At 58.1% G+C, this 15,176-nt stretch overlaps 1 protein-coding gene across 6 annotated transcripts in view; it reads right to left on the bottom strand.

Moving 5' to 3' along the window:
• Positions 1–11,014, bottom strand: part of ADAM11 (ADAM metallopeptidase domain 11) — a 672,244-nt gene extending 661,230 nt beyond the window's left edge. For 5 of the 6 annotated variants that reach the window (XR_007771471.1, XR_007771472.1, XM_050934936.1 and 2 more), the window contains exons 1-2: positions 10,633–11,014; positions 9,954–10,144 (exon numbers count right to left, since the gene is read on the bottom strand). Coding sequence is in view for 4 of the 6 variants with exons in the window: in XM_050934936.1 (XP_050790893.1) it covers positions 9,954–10,144; positions 10,633–10,690 (249 nt within the window). In the remaining 2 variants the exon portion in view is untranslated. The remainder of the gene's footprint in view (positions 1–9,953; positions 10,145–10,632) is intronic. The other variant, XM_050934937.1, reaches the window with a different exon arrangement.
• Positions 11,015–15,176: the final 4,162 nt, after the last annotated feature.

The raw sequence follows: 15,176 nt of genomic DNA on the forward strand, positions 1-15,176 counted from the left end.
GAGCAGGAAAACAATCCTCTCACCTACATCTAACTAACTATACTAACACTACCAACGATAAACTCCCTCACTGAGAATAAACAGGGGCCAAGGATGCGCGAGGAGGCCATGCGAGGCAGTAGAGAAGCAGCTCTCGCCCATTCTCGGTGTCTGCCAGGGAGCGTGCGCAGGCTAAACCGATGCTGCTAGCTGGAGCTCTCCGAGCAAGGGCTTGAGAGGTGCATGGAGCACCCAGCGGCACACCACTCGGAGAAGAAAGGAGACCTCAGGAAACACCGTTTAGCCACGCTTCTGCTGATACCTGGAGAACGTCAAAGATTTTCTGAAAATAAATCTGTTCTTGTTGGTGTCAGTTGCCTTAGCCCAAAGCCTGAGAATTAAAGCCACTTGCAAAACACTAGGGAGGCGATAGAGACAGTGTGGAGACCGAGGTAAAACACTTGACAAAACGAAGGGGAGGTTAGGAGGAAGACCGTTTGCTGCAGCTGCTAACTTTTCCGAATAAATACAAAACTTGCCTCACGACCTGCATAAACTCTGTGTGATGGGTGTGCGTATTCCTCCGCCAAGTGCTGCAGAGGAGAGACCACTCGCGCACTTTGATGGATGACAGATTACCTGAGGAACTGCATGACATGGGACCGGTTAAGGGTCCTGGCTCTCGTGGCTATTGGAAAAAAGTATCAAAGTCTCTTGATGGGAAGAGAGTTGTCAGCAGAATTGCTGCTGCTCACAGCACCTGACACATCCAGCTTCCAGAGGGTAACTAAATTGTTCCCAACACTATTTATCCCCATTCTATAATGTCTGAGCAGCAAAACCCTTGTTCCTCCACACTAGCATATACCTCCCCTTCTAGTTATTCTAGCACTGCCTTGGGCCCACACATGACTGTTAATACACCCAATTCCTGACCTGCAACACACACGCAGAGCACGACAATTGTGCCAACTCCTCTGTAGCTATGGGGGGGGGGGGAGCATAAAGACGTGGCAACAACACCAACTTCAAACCAGTTATTTCTCCTAGAAGGAAATAGTTGGTCTGTGGAACTCCCAGCTCCAAGATCTCAGTGAGGCCAACAGCTCACCAGGTTCCAGGAAAGGACCAGCCACAGACCTGAGTGATAAGGATGGAGCCTTCCCAGGCGTTGGCTGGCTGTGCTGGCGTATCTCATGGTCCTGGCAGAAACCAATCAGCGACAGCCTGGTCTCATTTCCCTCAGAGGCACGGTAGGACTTGAGCCAGCACCCCGGGGGTGGGGGTGCTGAGGAGAGCCAAGCAAAATGCTTTCAGGAAATTTTCACCCCAAAACATTCCGGCAGGGCTGGGCACCGAATACCGGTGGAATGTAGGTCAAAGTCAGCGAATCGTAAACTGGGGGGGGGGAGCCCCAAAGCTGAACCAGTTCATTTGGGGGTTCACGGAGTCCCCGGGCGATGCTCTGGAACTGCTCCCCACAAAGCCAGGCAGGACTTTGGGGAGCCTCCTCTCCCTTGGAGCAGACTTGTTCAGGGCAAGAAGCTCACACATCTTCACCTCCTGGGTCTCTCCTTGGAGCATTCAGCATCCTCTGCCCCTCCGTGCGCTTCCCACAGCGAGTCCACCCCAGCGGGGTCCTGGGGAAGCCACCGGGTCCTGCACCCCCACTTTGCAGTCAGACGTGACTCTCAGCCAGCCAGTAACACAGAGGTTTATTAGATGACAGGAACAGGGTCTAAAACAGAGCTGGTAGATACAGCGAACCAGACCCCTCAGCTGGGTCCATTCTGGGAGGCAGTGAGCCAGACCCCCAGGTCTGCCCTCCACTCCTCGACCCCAGCCAGCTCCAGACTAACCCCCCTCCAGCCCCTCCTCGCTCCTCAGCCCCTTTCCCGGGCCAGGAGGTCACCTGATTTTTTTGTCTCCAACACCTTCAGCTGGCACCTTTGCAGAGGAGGGGCCCAGGCCATCAGTTGCTAGGAGACAGAGTGCCAGGCATTTAGGTGCACTGGCCCTTTGCTCTGCCAGATACTTAAGAACTGCCATGGGGACACTGAGGCACCAAGATAGTAATCAGAGAAAACATTAAGAACATTCCTAGTTCATCACAGGGGGTTTGCTTTGAAATGACCCCAAATGAAAAACAAAAACAAAAAAACCCACAAATTATTTTCAGGTTGAACAAAATGTTTCAATTGAATGGAAATGAATTTTTTTTAATGTTTTGTTTGTGTCAGTGAGAAAAGCCGAAAACCCAGAGTTTCAGTTCACACAAAACATTTTATAGAATTTATTTGATTTTTATTTTGCAGTTCGGCCCGAGTCACCTCACGGAGCCCTTGGAGGGCTGCCCTGATACAGGACTCTGGGAGAGGGTCAAACCTTCCTCGGCTTCGCCTGGTGCTGGCCAGTGGGAGACGCTGCTCTGGCTGGGTCTGCAATTCCTCGCCCACCGGCAAAGAGTAGCAAAGAGCTGCGCAAGCCGCACCAAGCAAGCAGGAGGCAGGAGGCAGGGCTGTGCACTGGCTTTAGGGACGCAGGGCCGGGGGGTTTCTCCGTCAGAGGCAGAGATTCCAGGTCAGCAGCCAATTAATGAGGAACCGGAGAGTCCGATTCCATCTCTGGATGATTCAGTAACCGAAACCCTCCGTGTACTGAGTGACAGCAATGGAGCTATCTTTGGGCGGGGGCAGGAGGGGGAGCCCAACATAGGATCTGCCTGCAGCTTGGGGGAGCAGCTGGGAGAGGCAGGAGGTCAAGGATCCCGGGGTTAGTATGCAGCCGGCTGCGGAGGCTCGCCCAGTGAGAGAAGGGCCGGCTGCTGCTGAATGAATGAATGAGGCGCTGTTCTGTTTCTCTGCTCCTTCTCCTCCCTAGCAGCCAACTGGTGTGATTCCTGGTACAGATCGCACCTCTCCCACCCAAAGAAATCCCCCAGGAACTCTGGTCGACCTCTTCCAGCTCTTGGGACCTGATTCCTCCTAGTACTTGTTTGAATCATAGACTCATAGACTTTAAGGTCAGAAGGGACCATTATGATAATCTAGTCTGACCTCCTGCACAACGCAGGCCACAGAATCTCACCCACCCACTCCTGTATCAAACCCCTAACCTATGTCTGAGCTATTGAAGTCCTCAAATCGTGGTTTAAAGACCTCAAGGTGCAGAAAATCCTCTAGCAAGTGACCCGTGCCCCATGCTGCAGAGGAAGGTGAAAAACCTCCAGGGCCTCTGCCAATCTGCCCTGGGGGAAAATTCCTTTCCGACTCCAAATATGGTGATCAGTTAAACCCTGAGCATGTGGGCAAAACTCACCAGCCAGCACCCAGGAAAGAATTCTCTGTAGTAACTTAGATCCAACCTCATCTAACATCCCATCACAGGCCATTGGGCATATTTACCGCTAGTAGTCAAAGACAATTAATTGCCAAAATTAGGCTATCCCATCATACCATCCCCTCCATAAACTTATCAAGCTTAGTCTTGAAGCCAGATATGTCTTTTGCCCCCACTAGTCCCCTTGGAAGGCTGTTCCAGAACTTCTCTCCTCTGATGGTTAGAAACCTTCGTCTCATTTCAAGTCCTGATGGCCAGTTTATATCCATTTGTTCTTGTGTCCACATTGGTACTGAGCTTAAATAGTTCCTCTCCCTCCCTGGTATTTATTCCTCTGATATATTTACAGAGAGCGATCAGATCTCCCCTCAGCCTTCTTTTGGTTAAGGTAAACAAGCCAAGCTCTTTCAGTCTCCTTTCATAAGGCAGGTTTTCCGTTCCTCAGATCATCCTAGTAGCCCTTCTCTGAACCTGTTCCAGTTTGAATTCATCCTTCTTAAACATGGGAGACTAGAACTGCACACAGTATTCCAGATGAGGTCTCACCAGTGCCTTGTACAATGGTACTAACACCTCCTTATCGCTACTGGAAATACCTCGCCTGATGCATCCCAAGACCACATTAGCTTTTTTAACAGCCATATCACATTGGCAGCTCATAGTCATCCTGTGATCAACCAATACTCTGAGGTCCTTCTCCTCCTCTGTTACTTCAAACTGATGCTGTCCCAGCTTATAACAGTAGTTCTTGTTATTAATCCCTAAATGCATGACCTTGCACTTTTCACTATTAAATTTCATCCTATTACTATTACTCCAGTTTACAAGGTCATCCAGATCTTCCTGTGGGATATCCCGGTCCTTCTCTGTGTTAGCAATACCTCCCAGCTTTGTGTCATCCACAAACTATATTAGCACATTCCCGCTTTTTGTGCCAAGGTCAGTAATAAAAAGATTAAATAAGATTGGTCCCAAAACCAATCCCTGAGGAACTCCACTAGTAACCTCCTTCCAGCCTGACAGTTCACCCTTCAGTACGACCCGTTGTAGTCTCCCCTTTAACCAGTTCCTTATCCACCTTTCAGTTTTCATATTGATCCCCATCTTTTCCAATTTAGCTAATAATTCCCCACGTGGAACCATATCAAATGCCTTACTGAAATCAAGGTAAATTAGATCCACTGCGTTTCCTTTGTCTACAAAATCTGTTACCTTCTCAAAGAAGGAGATCAGGTTGGTTTGGCACGATCTACCTTTTGTAAAACCATGTTGTATTTTGTCCCAATTACCATTGATCTCAATGTCCTTGACTACTTTTTCCTTCAAATTTTTTCCAAGACCTTACATACTACAGATGTCAAACTGACAGGCCTGTAGTTGCCTGGATCACTTTTTTTTCCCTTTCTTAAAGATAGGAACTACGTTAGCAACTCTCCAGTCGTACAGTACAGCCCCTGAGTTTGGGGCACAAGGTGGAAGCAGCTCTCCCCCAGGAGCTGGGTGAGCTGCACCGGAGTGCCCTCCTCCCAGGTGAACGGCACCTGTGCACGGCACTCTGGGACCTGGGACACAGGCCAAGGACCATCACCCCTTCAGTTTCCCCCTCCACAAGCACACGGCTCTCAACTTCTAATGGACACTGACAAGACATGAGACCCAAAGAACCCAGCCAGCCCCTTCCATCCCCAGCCTCCTCCCCCTGAATAAACATTCTCCCCAAGCCCACAGGACCCTGCTGCCAGGACTGGAGCCACAGGGTGGCTCTTGCTCTGTGGCATTTCTATGGCCTTCATGCCCACCACACCTCATGCCCAGGCTCAAGGACAGAGGTGAGGGGAGTGCAACAGTGACTCCTCCTGTGGAGTAGCGCAGTATTTTTCCCACTTTGCAAATGGGGAAACTGAGGCACAGAGCCAAAGTACTTGCCCAGAGTCACACAGTGACTCAGTAGTGGAGCTGGGAATTGAACCCCAGAGTCCTGACTCAGAGTCTTCTCCTCTTTCCAACCCATCACACATCCTCTCCCAGGAGCAGATTACCTGGGGCCTTTCACTGTAAAAGCAACCTTGCTGCTGTGAGAGAAGCACCTGTGCTGTGCTGGGAACAGCTCCCTTCAGGGCTTTGGAAGGAGCAAGGAAGAGAGAGCCCCATCTCCCCCGAGAATCCAGGGCAGCTTTTACACTCAGCCTGGGCAGGACTTGGGGGGTGGTTTGGGCAGTGCTGGATGGATGCAGAGCAGGGCAGCCTGGGTCAATAGAGCTCCTGGCTCTGCCTCTCGCTATCAAGTCTAAGGATTCTGACGTAAGCAGCTCCCAGGAATGTTGGATATTTCCAGGTCCCAGGCAGGGCCGGCTCCAGGCACCAGCGCAGGAAGCAGGTGCTTGAGGCGGTCAATGGAGAGGGGCGGCGCATCCGGCTCTTCGGCGTCGGGTCCCTCAGTCCCTCTTGGAGGCAAGGACCAGCCGCCGAACTGCCACCGAAGAACGTGGAGCTGCTGCCAAAGTGCCGCTGATCGCGGCTTTTTTTTTTCTTCGCCACTTGGAGCAGCAAAAAAGCTGGAACAGGCCCTGGTCCCAAGGCAGAGGGAGCATGTGATCACCTAGTCTGACCCCCTGCCTAGCACAGGCCGCAGACCTGCCCCACAGTAAGTCTAAGTATGCAGCATGTGCCTGGTCTTGTTACATTGGGATGATACCAAATTTGACCTGTTCAGGTCACTGCTTTGACTAAACAAAGTGCCAACAAAATAGAAATTTATGAGCAACTCAACAGCACCAAACCAGCCAGCTCAGCCTCGAGCGCCCAAGCAACCCCATGATCTCAAACCCGCCAGGTCAGCCCTGAGTGTCCGAGCGACCCCACGATCCCAAACCCACCAGTTCAGCCCCGAGCGCCCGAGCGACCCCACTATCCTAAGCCCACCAGCTCAACCCCGAGCGCCCGAGGGAGCCCACTATCCCGAACCCGCCAGCTCAGCCCCGAGCGCCCGAGCGACCCCACGATCCCGAACCCGCCAGCTCAGCCCCGAGCGCCCGAGCGACCCCACGATCCCGAGCCCGCCAGCTCAGCCCCGAGCGCCCGAGCGACCCCACGATCCCGAGCCCGCCAGCTCAGCCCCGAGCGCCCGAGCGACCCCACGATCCCGAGCCCGCCAGCTCAGCCCCGAGCGCCCGAGCGACCCCACGATCCCGAGCCCGCCAGCTCAGCCCCGAGCGCCCGAGCGACCCCACTATCCCAAGCCCACCAGCTCAACCCCGAGCGCCCAAAGGAGCCCACTATCCTGAACCCGCCAGCTCAGCCCCGAGCGCCCGAGCGACCCCACGATCCCGAACCCGCCAGCTCAGCCCCGAGCGCCCGAGAGACCCCACGATCCCGAGCCCGCCAGCTCAGCCCCGAGCGCCCGAGCGACCCCACGATCCCGAGCCCGCCAGCTCAGCCCCGAGCGCCCGAGCGACCCCACGATCCCGAGCCCGCCAGCTCAGCCCCGAGCGCCCGAGCGACCCCACGATCCCGAGCCCGCCAGCTCAGCCCCGAGCGCCCGAGCGACCCCACGATCCCGAGCCCGCCAGCTCAGCCCCGAGCGCCCGAGCGACCCCACGATCCCGAGCCCGCCAGCTCAGCCCCGAGTGCCCGAGCGACCCCACGATCCTGAGCCCGCCAGCTCAGCCCCGAGCGCCCGAGCGACCCCACGATCCCGAACCCGCCAGCTCAGCCCCGAGCGCCCCCGCGACCCCACTATTCCGAGCCCGCCAGCTCAGCCCCGAGCGCCCCCGCGACCCATTAGGGCAGCCCAGCAGCCATGAGTTACTTTCCAGTGGCTAATCAGTGTGGGAAGCTGCGAAGTGCTGGGCAGCCCGAGGCTAACAACCCCCTGGCTGGCCCTGTGCTCCTCCGCAGCCCGGTAATCACAGAGCCGCGTGTCTCACGGCAAGAGCGGCTGGGCGGGTGACGTGGTTGGGGTGGGGAGTCAGGCTATTGTGGTGCTAGGCCTGGCTTGACGCTCCTGAGCTGTGCGGCCGCTGTCTGCCCAGCCGGCTAAGGGGGAGCGTGACCTGCCACGCCGCCCGAGGCCGTTTCAAGGATCGACTCACTAACGCCAGCAGACTTCAGGGAGCAGGCGGGGGGGCTCGGGGAGTGCAGGATATTGCCAGTAACACTGAGCCTCGGTCCCGTTCCCAGCTGGCTCCCCCGCAGTGGGCCAAACAGCACTGGCTGGCATATAAGGCAGCGGGTCAGGCGCCCGCGTGGCGTAACTGCGCCTGTGCTGGGGCTGGCACCAGCAGGGCTGAGGGTGGGCAGGAAAGGGGTCAGGGTAAGAGCCGGAAACGGGGGGCCGCTAAGCTATGTAAAAACATGCATGGGAAGTGAAAGGCTCCCTGGAGCCAGCTGAGTGAGTCAGGGCAGGGTGGGCATTGTCTGGGCTCCTGGAAACCAGCGTGGGGCAGGTCTGTGGCTGTGCAGCGTGCAGTCCCTCGGACATGTCTGCGCCATCGCCCGGCAGGGTCCCGCATCGGGCCCTGCTCCATGCTCTGCAGAGGAGACGGGCTCCTCCAGAGCTGCAGCTTCCCAACAGAGATCTGGGGTCTCTGGGAGTCTTTCCATGGACATTGCTGGTGCCGGATCCAGCCCCTGCACCACGGGAGAGCAGCAGCCAAGGAGCAGATTTAGGCAGCGAGCAGCTGCGGGGGTCTAGGCCCAGGCCCAGGGCTCGGGCCTGCCTGGTGACCTAGTGGCACCTGGAATCTGGGAACCTTCCCCAGGGGCCTGCAGCCAGTGGGAAGTGCTGGCTGGGTGACACCCTCATGCTCCAAGGCCCGCTGCCATCAGAGCCCCGGGGCGGCAGCACGGATCCTCGCTGAGGCAGAGAGAAGCAGCCCCAGCTGGCATGGCCAGACCTTGCCGTCTTCAGCCTGTGCCTGATTCCAGAGCACTTTGCCTGGCGCCTCAGCGATGGGGTTCTGCAGCGAGAAAGAACCTGCTTTGCTTCCTAAATGCCAGGGAAGCTGCTCTAACGAAACCCCTACAGGGGTCACCAGCAGAGTTTGAACCTGGGACCGCCAACCCTGCACCGACTCTACCCCTCACACTAAGGAACAGCTCCATTAGCTGCTCGTAAAAATAGGTTGTTATACTTCAGTGAATCAGCTGGTAGCGGACAACAAGACTGCCCTGCTGGGAGATTGAAAAGCCGTTTTTGAGCCTATTCCCATAAGCTCTCTGCCCTGAGAGCCCTACAGATTCCTGGGCGAGATCCAGAGCCGGGGGCTGGCTGGATCTGTTTTGAGCAGGCTGGTGCAGCGGGCAGGGGGAACCTCTGGGTACGCCATGGGTGGTGTGGGATGAACACGTGGGGCTGGGGGAAGGTCTGGTTGGGTTCTGGAATTTGGGTGCCTGGATTCAGAGCTGGGCTCACGGGATCGCTCCGTCACATGCGCCAGACAGGCTGCAGCCTCCTGGGCCCAGAGTAACCGCCCACGACTGGCCAGGGCCCAGCAGCGGGACCTCAGTGTATTGCAACAGTCCCAGGTGCTCTCCCAGAGCTCATCCCTGCCTGACGGGTCTGTTCCCCCTTCAGCGGATCAGTCAGCCCCTGGGAGCAGGCAAAGTCTGGGCATGTAAGTGCTGCAGGCCAAGGCACATCCTACCTAGCAGCCTGTGTGCTCCCAGGGCAGGGCCCAGAGTGTGGCTGGAGCCCCTAGACAGGGGCGGCAGGTTTGTGTAATTTTTGGTGGGGCCCAGAATGGGTACAAGCCCTCCCCCTCCCACACACACACACATCCCGGGCTGTGAATTTGCTGGAGCTCGGGCACCACGGGCCCATAGAACTCGCCAGCCCTGCATAGGCCTCATGTGCTCCAGCTGGGGCAAGCCATGGGGGGTCTGTCTTGGTGCAGGGGTGGGATCCAGCTGCAGGAAAGCGTTCAAGGCTACCTGGCCGTTTGCTGGAACAGAGTGAATGGAGCAGAGTGCACAGGGCTGGAGCCCATCTCCCATGCAATGCAGGCTGGAGGGGTTTCAGCACGGCCCCACCGCAGCATCCGCCCACACGGCAAGGACAAGGAGTTAACCGGGGAGCATTGATAACTCGCTCCTGGTTACAGCAAATGTGCATCCTCCTCCTGAGCCTGAGTGATTCTCCCATTCATTATGCATGAGCCCTGCCCACGGGCTCCCATGTAATCTCTCCAACCCGCCCCAGATTGCAATGGCTACGTTAGGGGTTCAGCTGCTGGTGAGAGGTGCCAGGTAGCCCCAGGGGCCTGCGAGCTCAGGGGCAGCTCAGGATGGGTACAGCGTGGGCAGTGGCAGAGGGCCTCCCCCCTCCCCGCCCCCAGGACATGCTCGAGGCCCAGGCCCGGTGCGGTGATGGTGCAGGGCACTGCTACACCAAACCTGGCTACCCCAACAGTCTCTTCCCTGGGCCATTGTTTGCAGCTGAGCCAAAAACAGCTTTTGGCCCCGCTCTGAAGAGCAGCAGCTTTGTGAACTTGGATGAGCCTTTGCCGTCCACCCGTCCCAGCACAGCCCCCAGCTAGGACTCCTCCCTCCCCGCCTGGGGGCCCGGGGAGCACTTGCAGCCCGGGGTGCAAGGCGCTGACAGCGTGGAAGGGGGATGCTTGTACGGGTTCACTTACGGGGCTGCCTCCTCCTCGAGGCGCATTCCTGACCCTGGTGTCCAGCTGATGCTTCTGGACTTCTCCTCCCGCGCTCTGCCCCACTAACCTGCTGGGGTGGGTGATTTCTGAAGCGACTGGCCTTGTGTCCCATCTAGGGCTGGGAAACCTCCCCTGCAAAGCACCAGGCTGCGTCTCCGCCTTAGCGCGACCTGCCGAGTGCAAAGGAGAGCAGACGCTGCAGCGGAATAGAAGTTCACCACGGGCAGGATGGGTGTTAGGCACCGGAGTGGGGTGAGTGGACTGGCCAGGCTCTGCCAGCAAGAGAGTCAGAGCCTCCCATGCCTGGGGCAATCCCCCCAGACCCCTGAACAGGTCTTCCAAGACCTCCCTGCTCCCACCACCTTGGTGCCGGGGGAGGCACTGCAGAAAAGCGTGTGGCTGCAGCAGAAGAGATTGCGATCACAGCCGGGGAGAAACAAGCAGGGGAAAGAAAAGGGGTGGGGGCTGAAAGCTGGGATCCTGCTCACTGCCAGCAGAGCTCAGGGCCTGCAGGGGAAGGCAGGGGCAACTGGACCTGCGGGTTTGCTGGAGGTCATGTTCCTGCCCCGCAGCCCCAGCCTGCAGCCGCCAGGACCAGAACAAATCCCTGGAGGGAAGGGGGAGCCCAAAGTTGAGGGCTGCCTTGGGCAGCGCTTACCTGACTGAGGCACGAGGGAGATGAAAGCTGCTAACACCCACTGCTGCAGGAGGCTCATGTTTGCCTCATAATCCCCCCAGGCTCAGCGTGTGCTGGGATCTGCCCCGGCTGGGCTCACGCTGCTCAGGAGAGAGACCTTCGTGCCCTTTCTTCCTCTCGTGGCTTCACATTGAGAGGTGGGCGCGCTTTTCCTTTGCTTTCTTTTGCCAGACGAGGAGGGAGGGAGAAATGGACCTTTGAAAGCCAGCACAAATGGAGGGTATGAGACAGGAGAAGCAATTGGGGCAGGGGGTTCTAGGCTGCAGTGCCCAGCGGCTGCCAGTTCTCCATCCTGAGCCTGCAGTGACAGAGAGAAAAGCCCAACATTAGCAGGGAGAGAGGAGACACGTGAGCTGCTCAGATCCCTCCCTCCCTGCCTGCCAGCATCCTCTGAGCTCTCCCAAGCACCTGCTCCAACCTACATGCACAATGCACCAGTGCAGGCAACCGCAGCTGCTACCAGGCAGCCTCCGCCTTCCTTGCTGCTCCACGGGGCGCGAAGAACAGTCTCACGCACCCAGACCACCTCTGCCAGGGGCTTTCCCCCTCCCCAAACAGCAACAGGTCTCCCCCCTGCGCTGGGTTCTGTGCCAGCCGTTTGAGATGGGCCTCTGCTGCCAGCACCCTGGTTTGTGTGGGGAGCTGTACTTATGCCTCTAACGTGCCATCTCCAGGCACATCTCTAACAATACTGCTCTGCGCCCAGCCCAAAGCCCTGTGCCCACTTGAAACATTCAACCCTGCTGAAAGCAGCCACCTCTGGGGTGGAGAGCAGCAGCCCCCTTGACATGCTGGCCAAGGGAAGGAACAGAGCAAAGCCCTGCTCTCAGGAAAAGTGCCAGGGAATCATTAGCAGCTGCACAGGGCCAGGTCTCACCCAAGGATGCCCCCGACCCTACACACCTGCCACCCACAGCTCAGCCTGCAGGATGTAGGCTGGGGATTTCGAAGTGCCCCTGCATGTCCTGGCCAGGCTGCACAACAGACTGTCGAGGGGCTGACGAGGTGCAATCTCTGACCAACAGAGCTGTTCTGGCAGAAGCCCCTGGGCCATGGCTTGTCTGAGTGCTCCTAGGGCTCCTAGCCCCATGCTGCTGGGCTCTGAGCCTAGGGCTCCAGGGAGAGGGGGCGTAACAGTCCTGCAGCTCCCCCTCCAACGAACCAGTGTCCCGCCCAAGTGCCCAGGGGAGCACAAAGCTCAGCCATGACTCAGGCTGCTCCAGGGAGGGCTCCTGGCCATGCCGCAGCTGCTCAGTGCTGGTATTGTGGTGCACCTCAGGCCTGCCGGGGAGGGACAGGGATGGCTGCATGCTGGAGAGCTGGCCCCAGCCCTGCACGGGGGGAGCTGGCTCTGCCCGTGTGGCAGAGGGGAGGGCCAGCAGGGGATGCGGCAGCAGGCAGCCTCCAGGAGGAACCCAGCAGCCATGCACATGGCCATAGATTGTCACTGGCTTGCTAATAAGCCGGCAGTGGCCCAGGGCTGCCTGGCTGCAGTCCGAGTCAGTGGGCTGGCAGCAGGCCCAGGCTGGGTTGGGGACACCAGCGCCAAGGGCCTGGTCCAGAATGGGGCTCTCACCATTGACTGCAGTGACTCCATTGGGCTCAGCGCAGTGACCCGAGCGCAAGGACAGGAGACGCTCCACCTCTGCCAGGGACCCCCCTCTGGCTGGCTGCTTCCCCACCGGCCTGCCTCTGGGGGGGAGCGGCCAATCAGGGTGATGCTTGGGGCAGGCAGATCCCCTTCCCCCAGGAGGGGAGCTTTGGGGTCAGGGAGGGGGAAGCAGAAAGACCCCAGCTGCTCTGCCCCTTCCTCCCCAACCTCCTGTGAGCAGTGGGGACGGGATGGTGTGATGAACTAGGAATGTTCTTAATGTTTTCTCTGCATACTGTGTTGGTGCCTCAGTGTCCCCATGGCAGTTCTTAAGTATCTGGCAGAGCAAAGGGCCAGTGCACCTAAATGCCTGACACTCTGTCTCCTAGCAACTGATGGCCTGGGCCCCTCCTCTGCAAAGGTGCCAGCTGAAGGTGTTGGAGACAAAGAAATCAGGTGACCTCCTGGCCCAGGAAAGGAGCTGAGCAGAGGAGTCTGGAGCTGGCTAGGGATGAGGAGTGAAGTACAGACATGGGAGTCTGGTTCACTGCCCCCCAGAATGGACCCGGCCGAGGGGTCCGGTTCGCTGTACCTACAAGCTCTGTTTTAGACCCTGTTCCTGCCATAGAATAAACCTCTGTTTTACTGCCTGGCTGAGAGTCACATCTGACTGCAAAGTGGGGGTGCAGGACCCAGTGGCTTCCCCAGGACCCCGCTGGGGCGGGCTCGCTGTGGGAAGCGCACAGAGGGGCAAAGGATGCTGAATGCTCCAACGAGAGACCCAGGAGGTGAAGCCGTGTGAGCTTTTTGCCCTGCAGACAGTCTGCTCCAGGGGAGAGGAGGCTCCCCAAAGTCCTGCCTGGCTTTGTGGGGAGCAGTTCCAGAGCATCGCCCGGTGACTCCGTGACAGACGGTGCCTCTGCCCTGCCCCTGCTGCACCTGGGAGGGGGCGGGAGGCATGAAGACAAGGCCGGAGCAACCCATTAGACGACCTAGGCCATCGCCTAGGGCACTAACATCTAGGGAGGGCGACCACGGTCCTGCCCTGGTCATCGGTGGTATTTTGGGGGCAGGACCTTCCACCGCCTCTGTCGGGGGCGCCATTTTGGGGGTCGGACCTTCCACTACCTAGGGCGCCAAAAAACCTGGTGGCGCTCCTAGGTGAAGAGCACCTAGAGCTGGGCGGGGGAGACGTGGGGCTGGGCGGGGCAGGCAGGGGCAGACGTGGGGCAGTGAGTGGGACAGATGTGGGGCTGTGTCGGACAGACTTAGGGCCATAGAGACTAGGGTGACCAGAGATCCCGATTTTATAGGAACAGTCTTGATATTTGGGGCTTTTTCTTATATAGGCTCCTATTACCCCCCACCCCTCCTCACACACACCCCCTTTCCGTCTGGTCAGCCTAACGGGGACAGATGTGAGGCTGTGAGGGGCAGGCAAGGGGACAGAAGTGGGGCTGGGGCAGAACTGATTAATGAGGTTGTTGGGTTGGGAAGAACGTGGAAGCTCTGACTGCGTGGGCCAGAGCCCCCTGGCTGGATAGCTCTGGGACCACTGGCAGGACACCCACTGGGGCAGGGGCATGTGTGTGGAGTTCACAAGTATCACCGACTCACAGATCGTGCCCACTCGTGGGTCCATGCGGTCCGTGGGGGGGTGCCCCTTTCAGTGCGACAGCCCTTCTCGGGGGTCCACTCTCTCAGGGTCAGGCCCCTCCACCTCCTGGAGCCGCACCTCTCTGAGCCTCAGCACGTCTGTCTCTGCCGTGGGTCCCCTCCGGGAGTCCACCCGCTCTGGACCCCCTGGGCCTCCTCACCCCCGAAGGGGTTGGTGCAACCCTGCTCTCTAGACCGGAGTGACTCTCAGCCAGCATGAAACAGGAGGGTTTATTGAGAGTTGAACACAGCACAGGAAACTCTCAGGGCCTCAGGCCTGGCCTCCCTCAGCCAGGGCCGGCTTTAGGAAGTGCGGAGCCCAATTCGAACAGTTTCGATGAGGCCCCGGCAGCGATGATAGAAAAAAAACACGTGGGGCTTGTACTCACCGGGTGGTGCTCCAAGTCTTCGGCGGCACTTCAGCGGCGTCCTTCGCTCACTCCAGGTCTTCGGTGGCACTGAAGGACCCGTCGCCAAAGTGCCGCCGAAGACCCGGAGCTAGCGAAGTACTCGCAGTCGAAGTGCCGCCGAAGACCCAGAGTGCTGCTGGGTGAGTAAAAATTAAACAGGCGCCTCTAGCCAGGGAAGGGATTCTCGCTGGGCGCAGGGCCCAATTCGGGGGAATTGGTAGAATAGGCCTAAAGCCGGCCCTGCCCTCAGCACAGCATATCCCAGTTTCCCTGCATCCAGGTGGGCTCTGCCTGCTCCCCCTCTCCAGCCCAGAGCCCCCCTGCTTCCCAGCTGTGCCTCTGATATCCCCGGCCCCAAGCCCCCACTCCGTCCATTGTCTCCTATCCAGGGAAACAGGGTCGTAAACCAGGTCGCCTGGGTCTCCTCTCCTCTCTTCTGTCCCCTGGGCCCTCTGGCTGGAACCGGCTGGTCAGGTCACTGGGGTCCTCTCCCCGCAGCCCATTGTCCTCCCACTGGCCAGAACCAGCTGTGACTCCTGAGCTGGGTCCTTGGGTCGTCAGGTCACCAGTCGCTGGGGTCTCCATTCTCCAGGCCATCGGCCGGGGTCCCAAGTTCCCTCTCTGGTCCTCTGTACCAACAAACTCCCTTTCTTCTCACCTCGTTAAATTAATAACACTCGGGGAAACTGAGTCCCATCCCCCCTGTATGCAAACCATTGGAAAAACATGATAAAAACAAGACACCTTCCTCCCCCCTCGTCATAACAAGTCAAGACAGATCAAAACCACAAGAGTCTCTTCCAAAACAATCTCATGATTTGGGGCCGATCTCACTATTTTGGGGTCTG

Source organism: Gopherus flavomarginatus, chromosome 25 (assembly GCF_025201925.1).
Source record: "Gopherus flavomarginatus isolate rGopFla2 chromosome 25, rGopFla2.mat.asm, whole genome shotgun sequence".
Taxonomy (NCBI): Eukaryota; Metazoa; Chordata; order Testudines; family Testudinidae; genus Gopherus; species Gopherus flavomarginatus.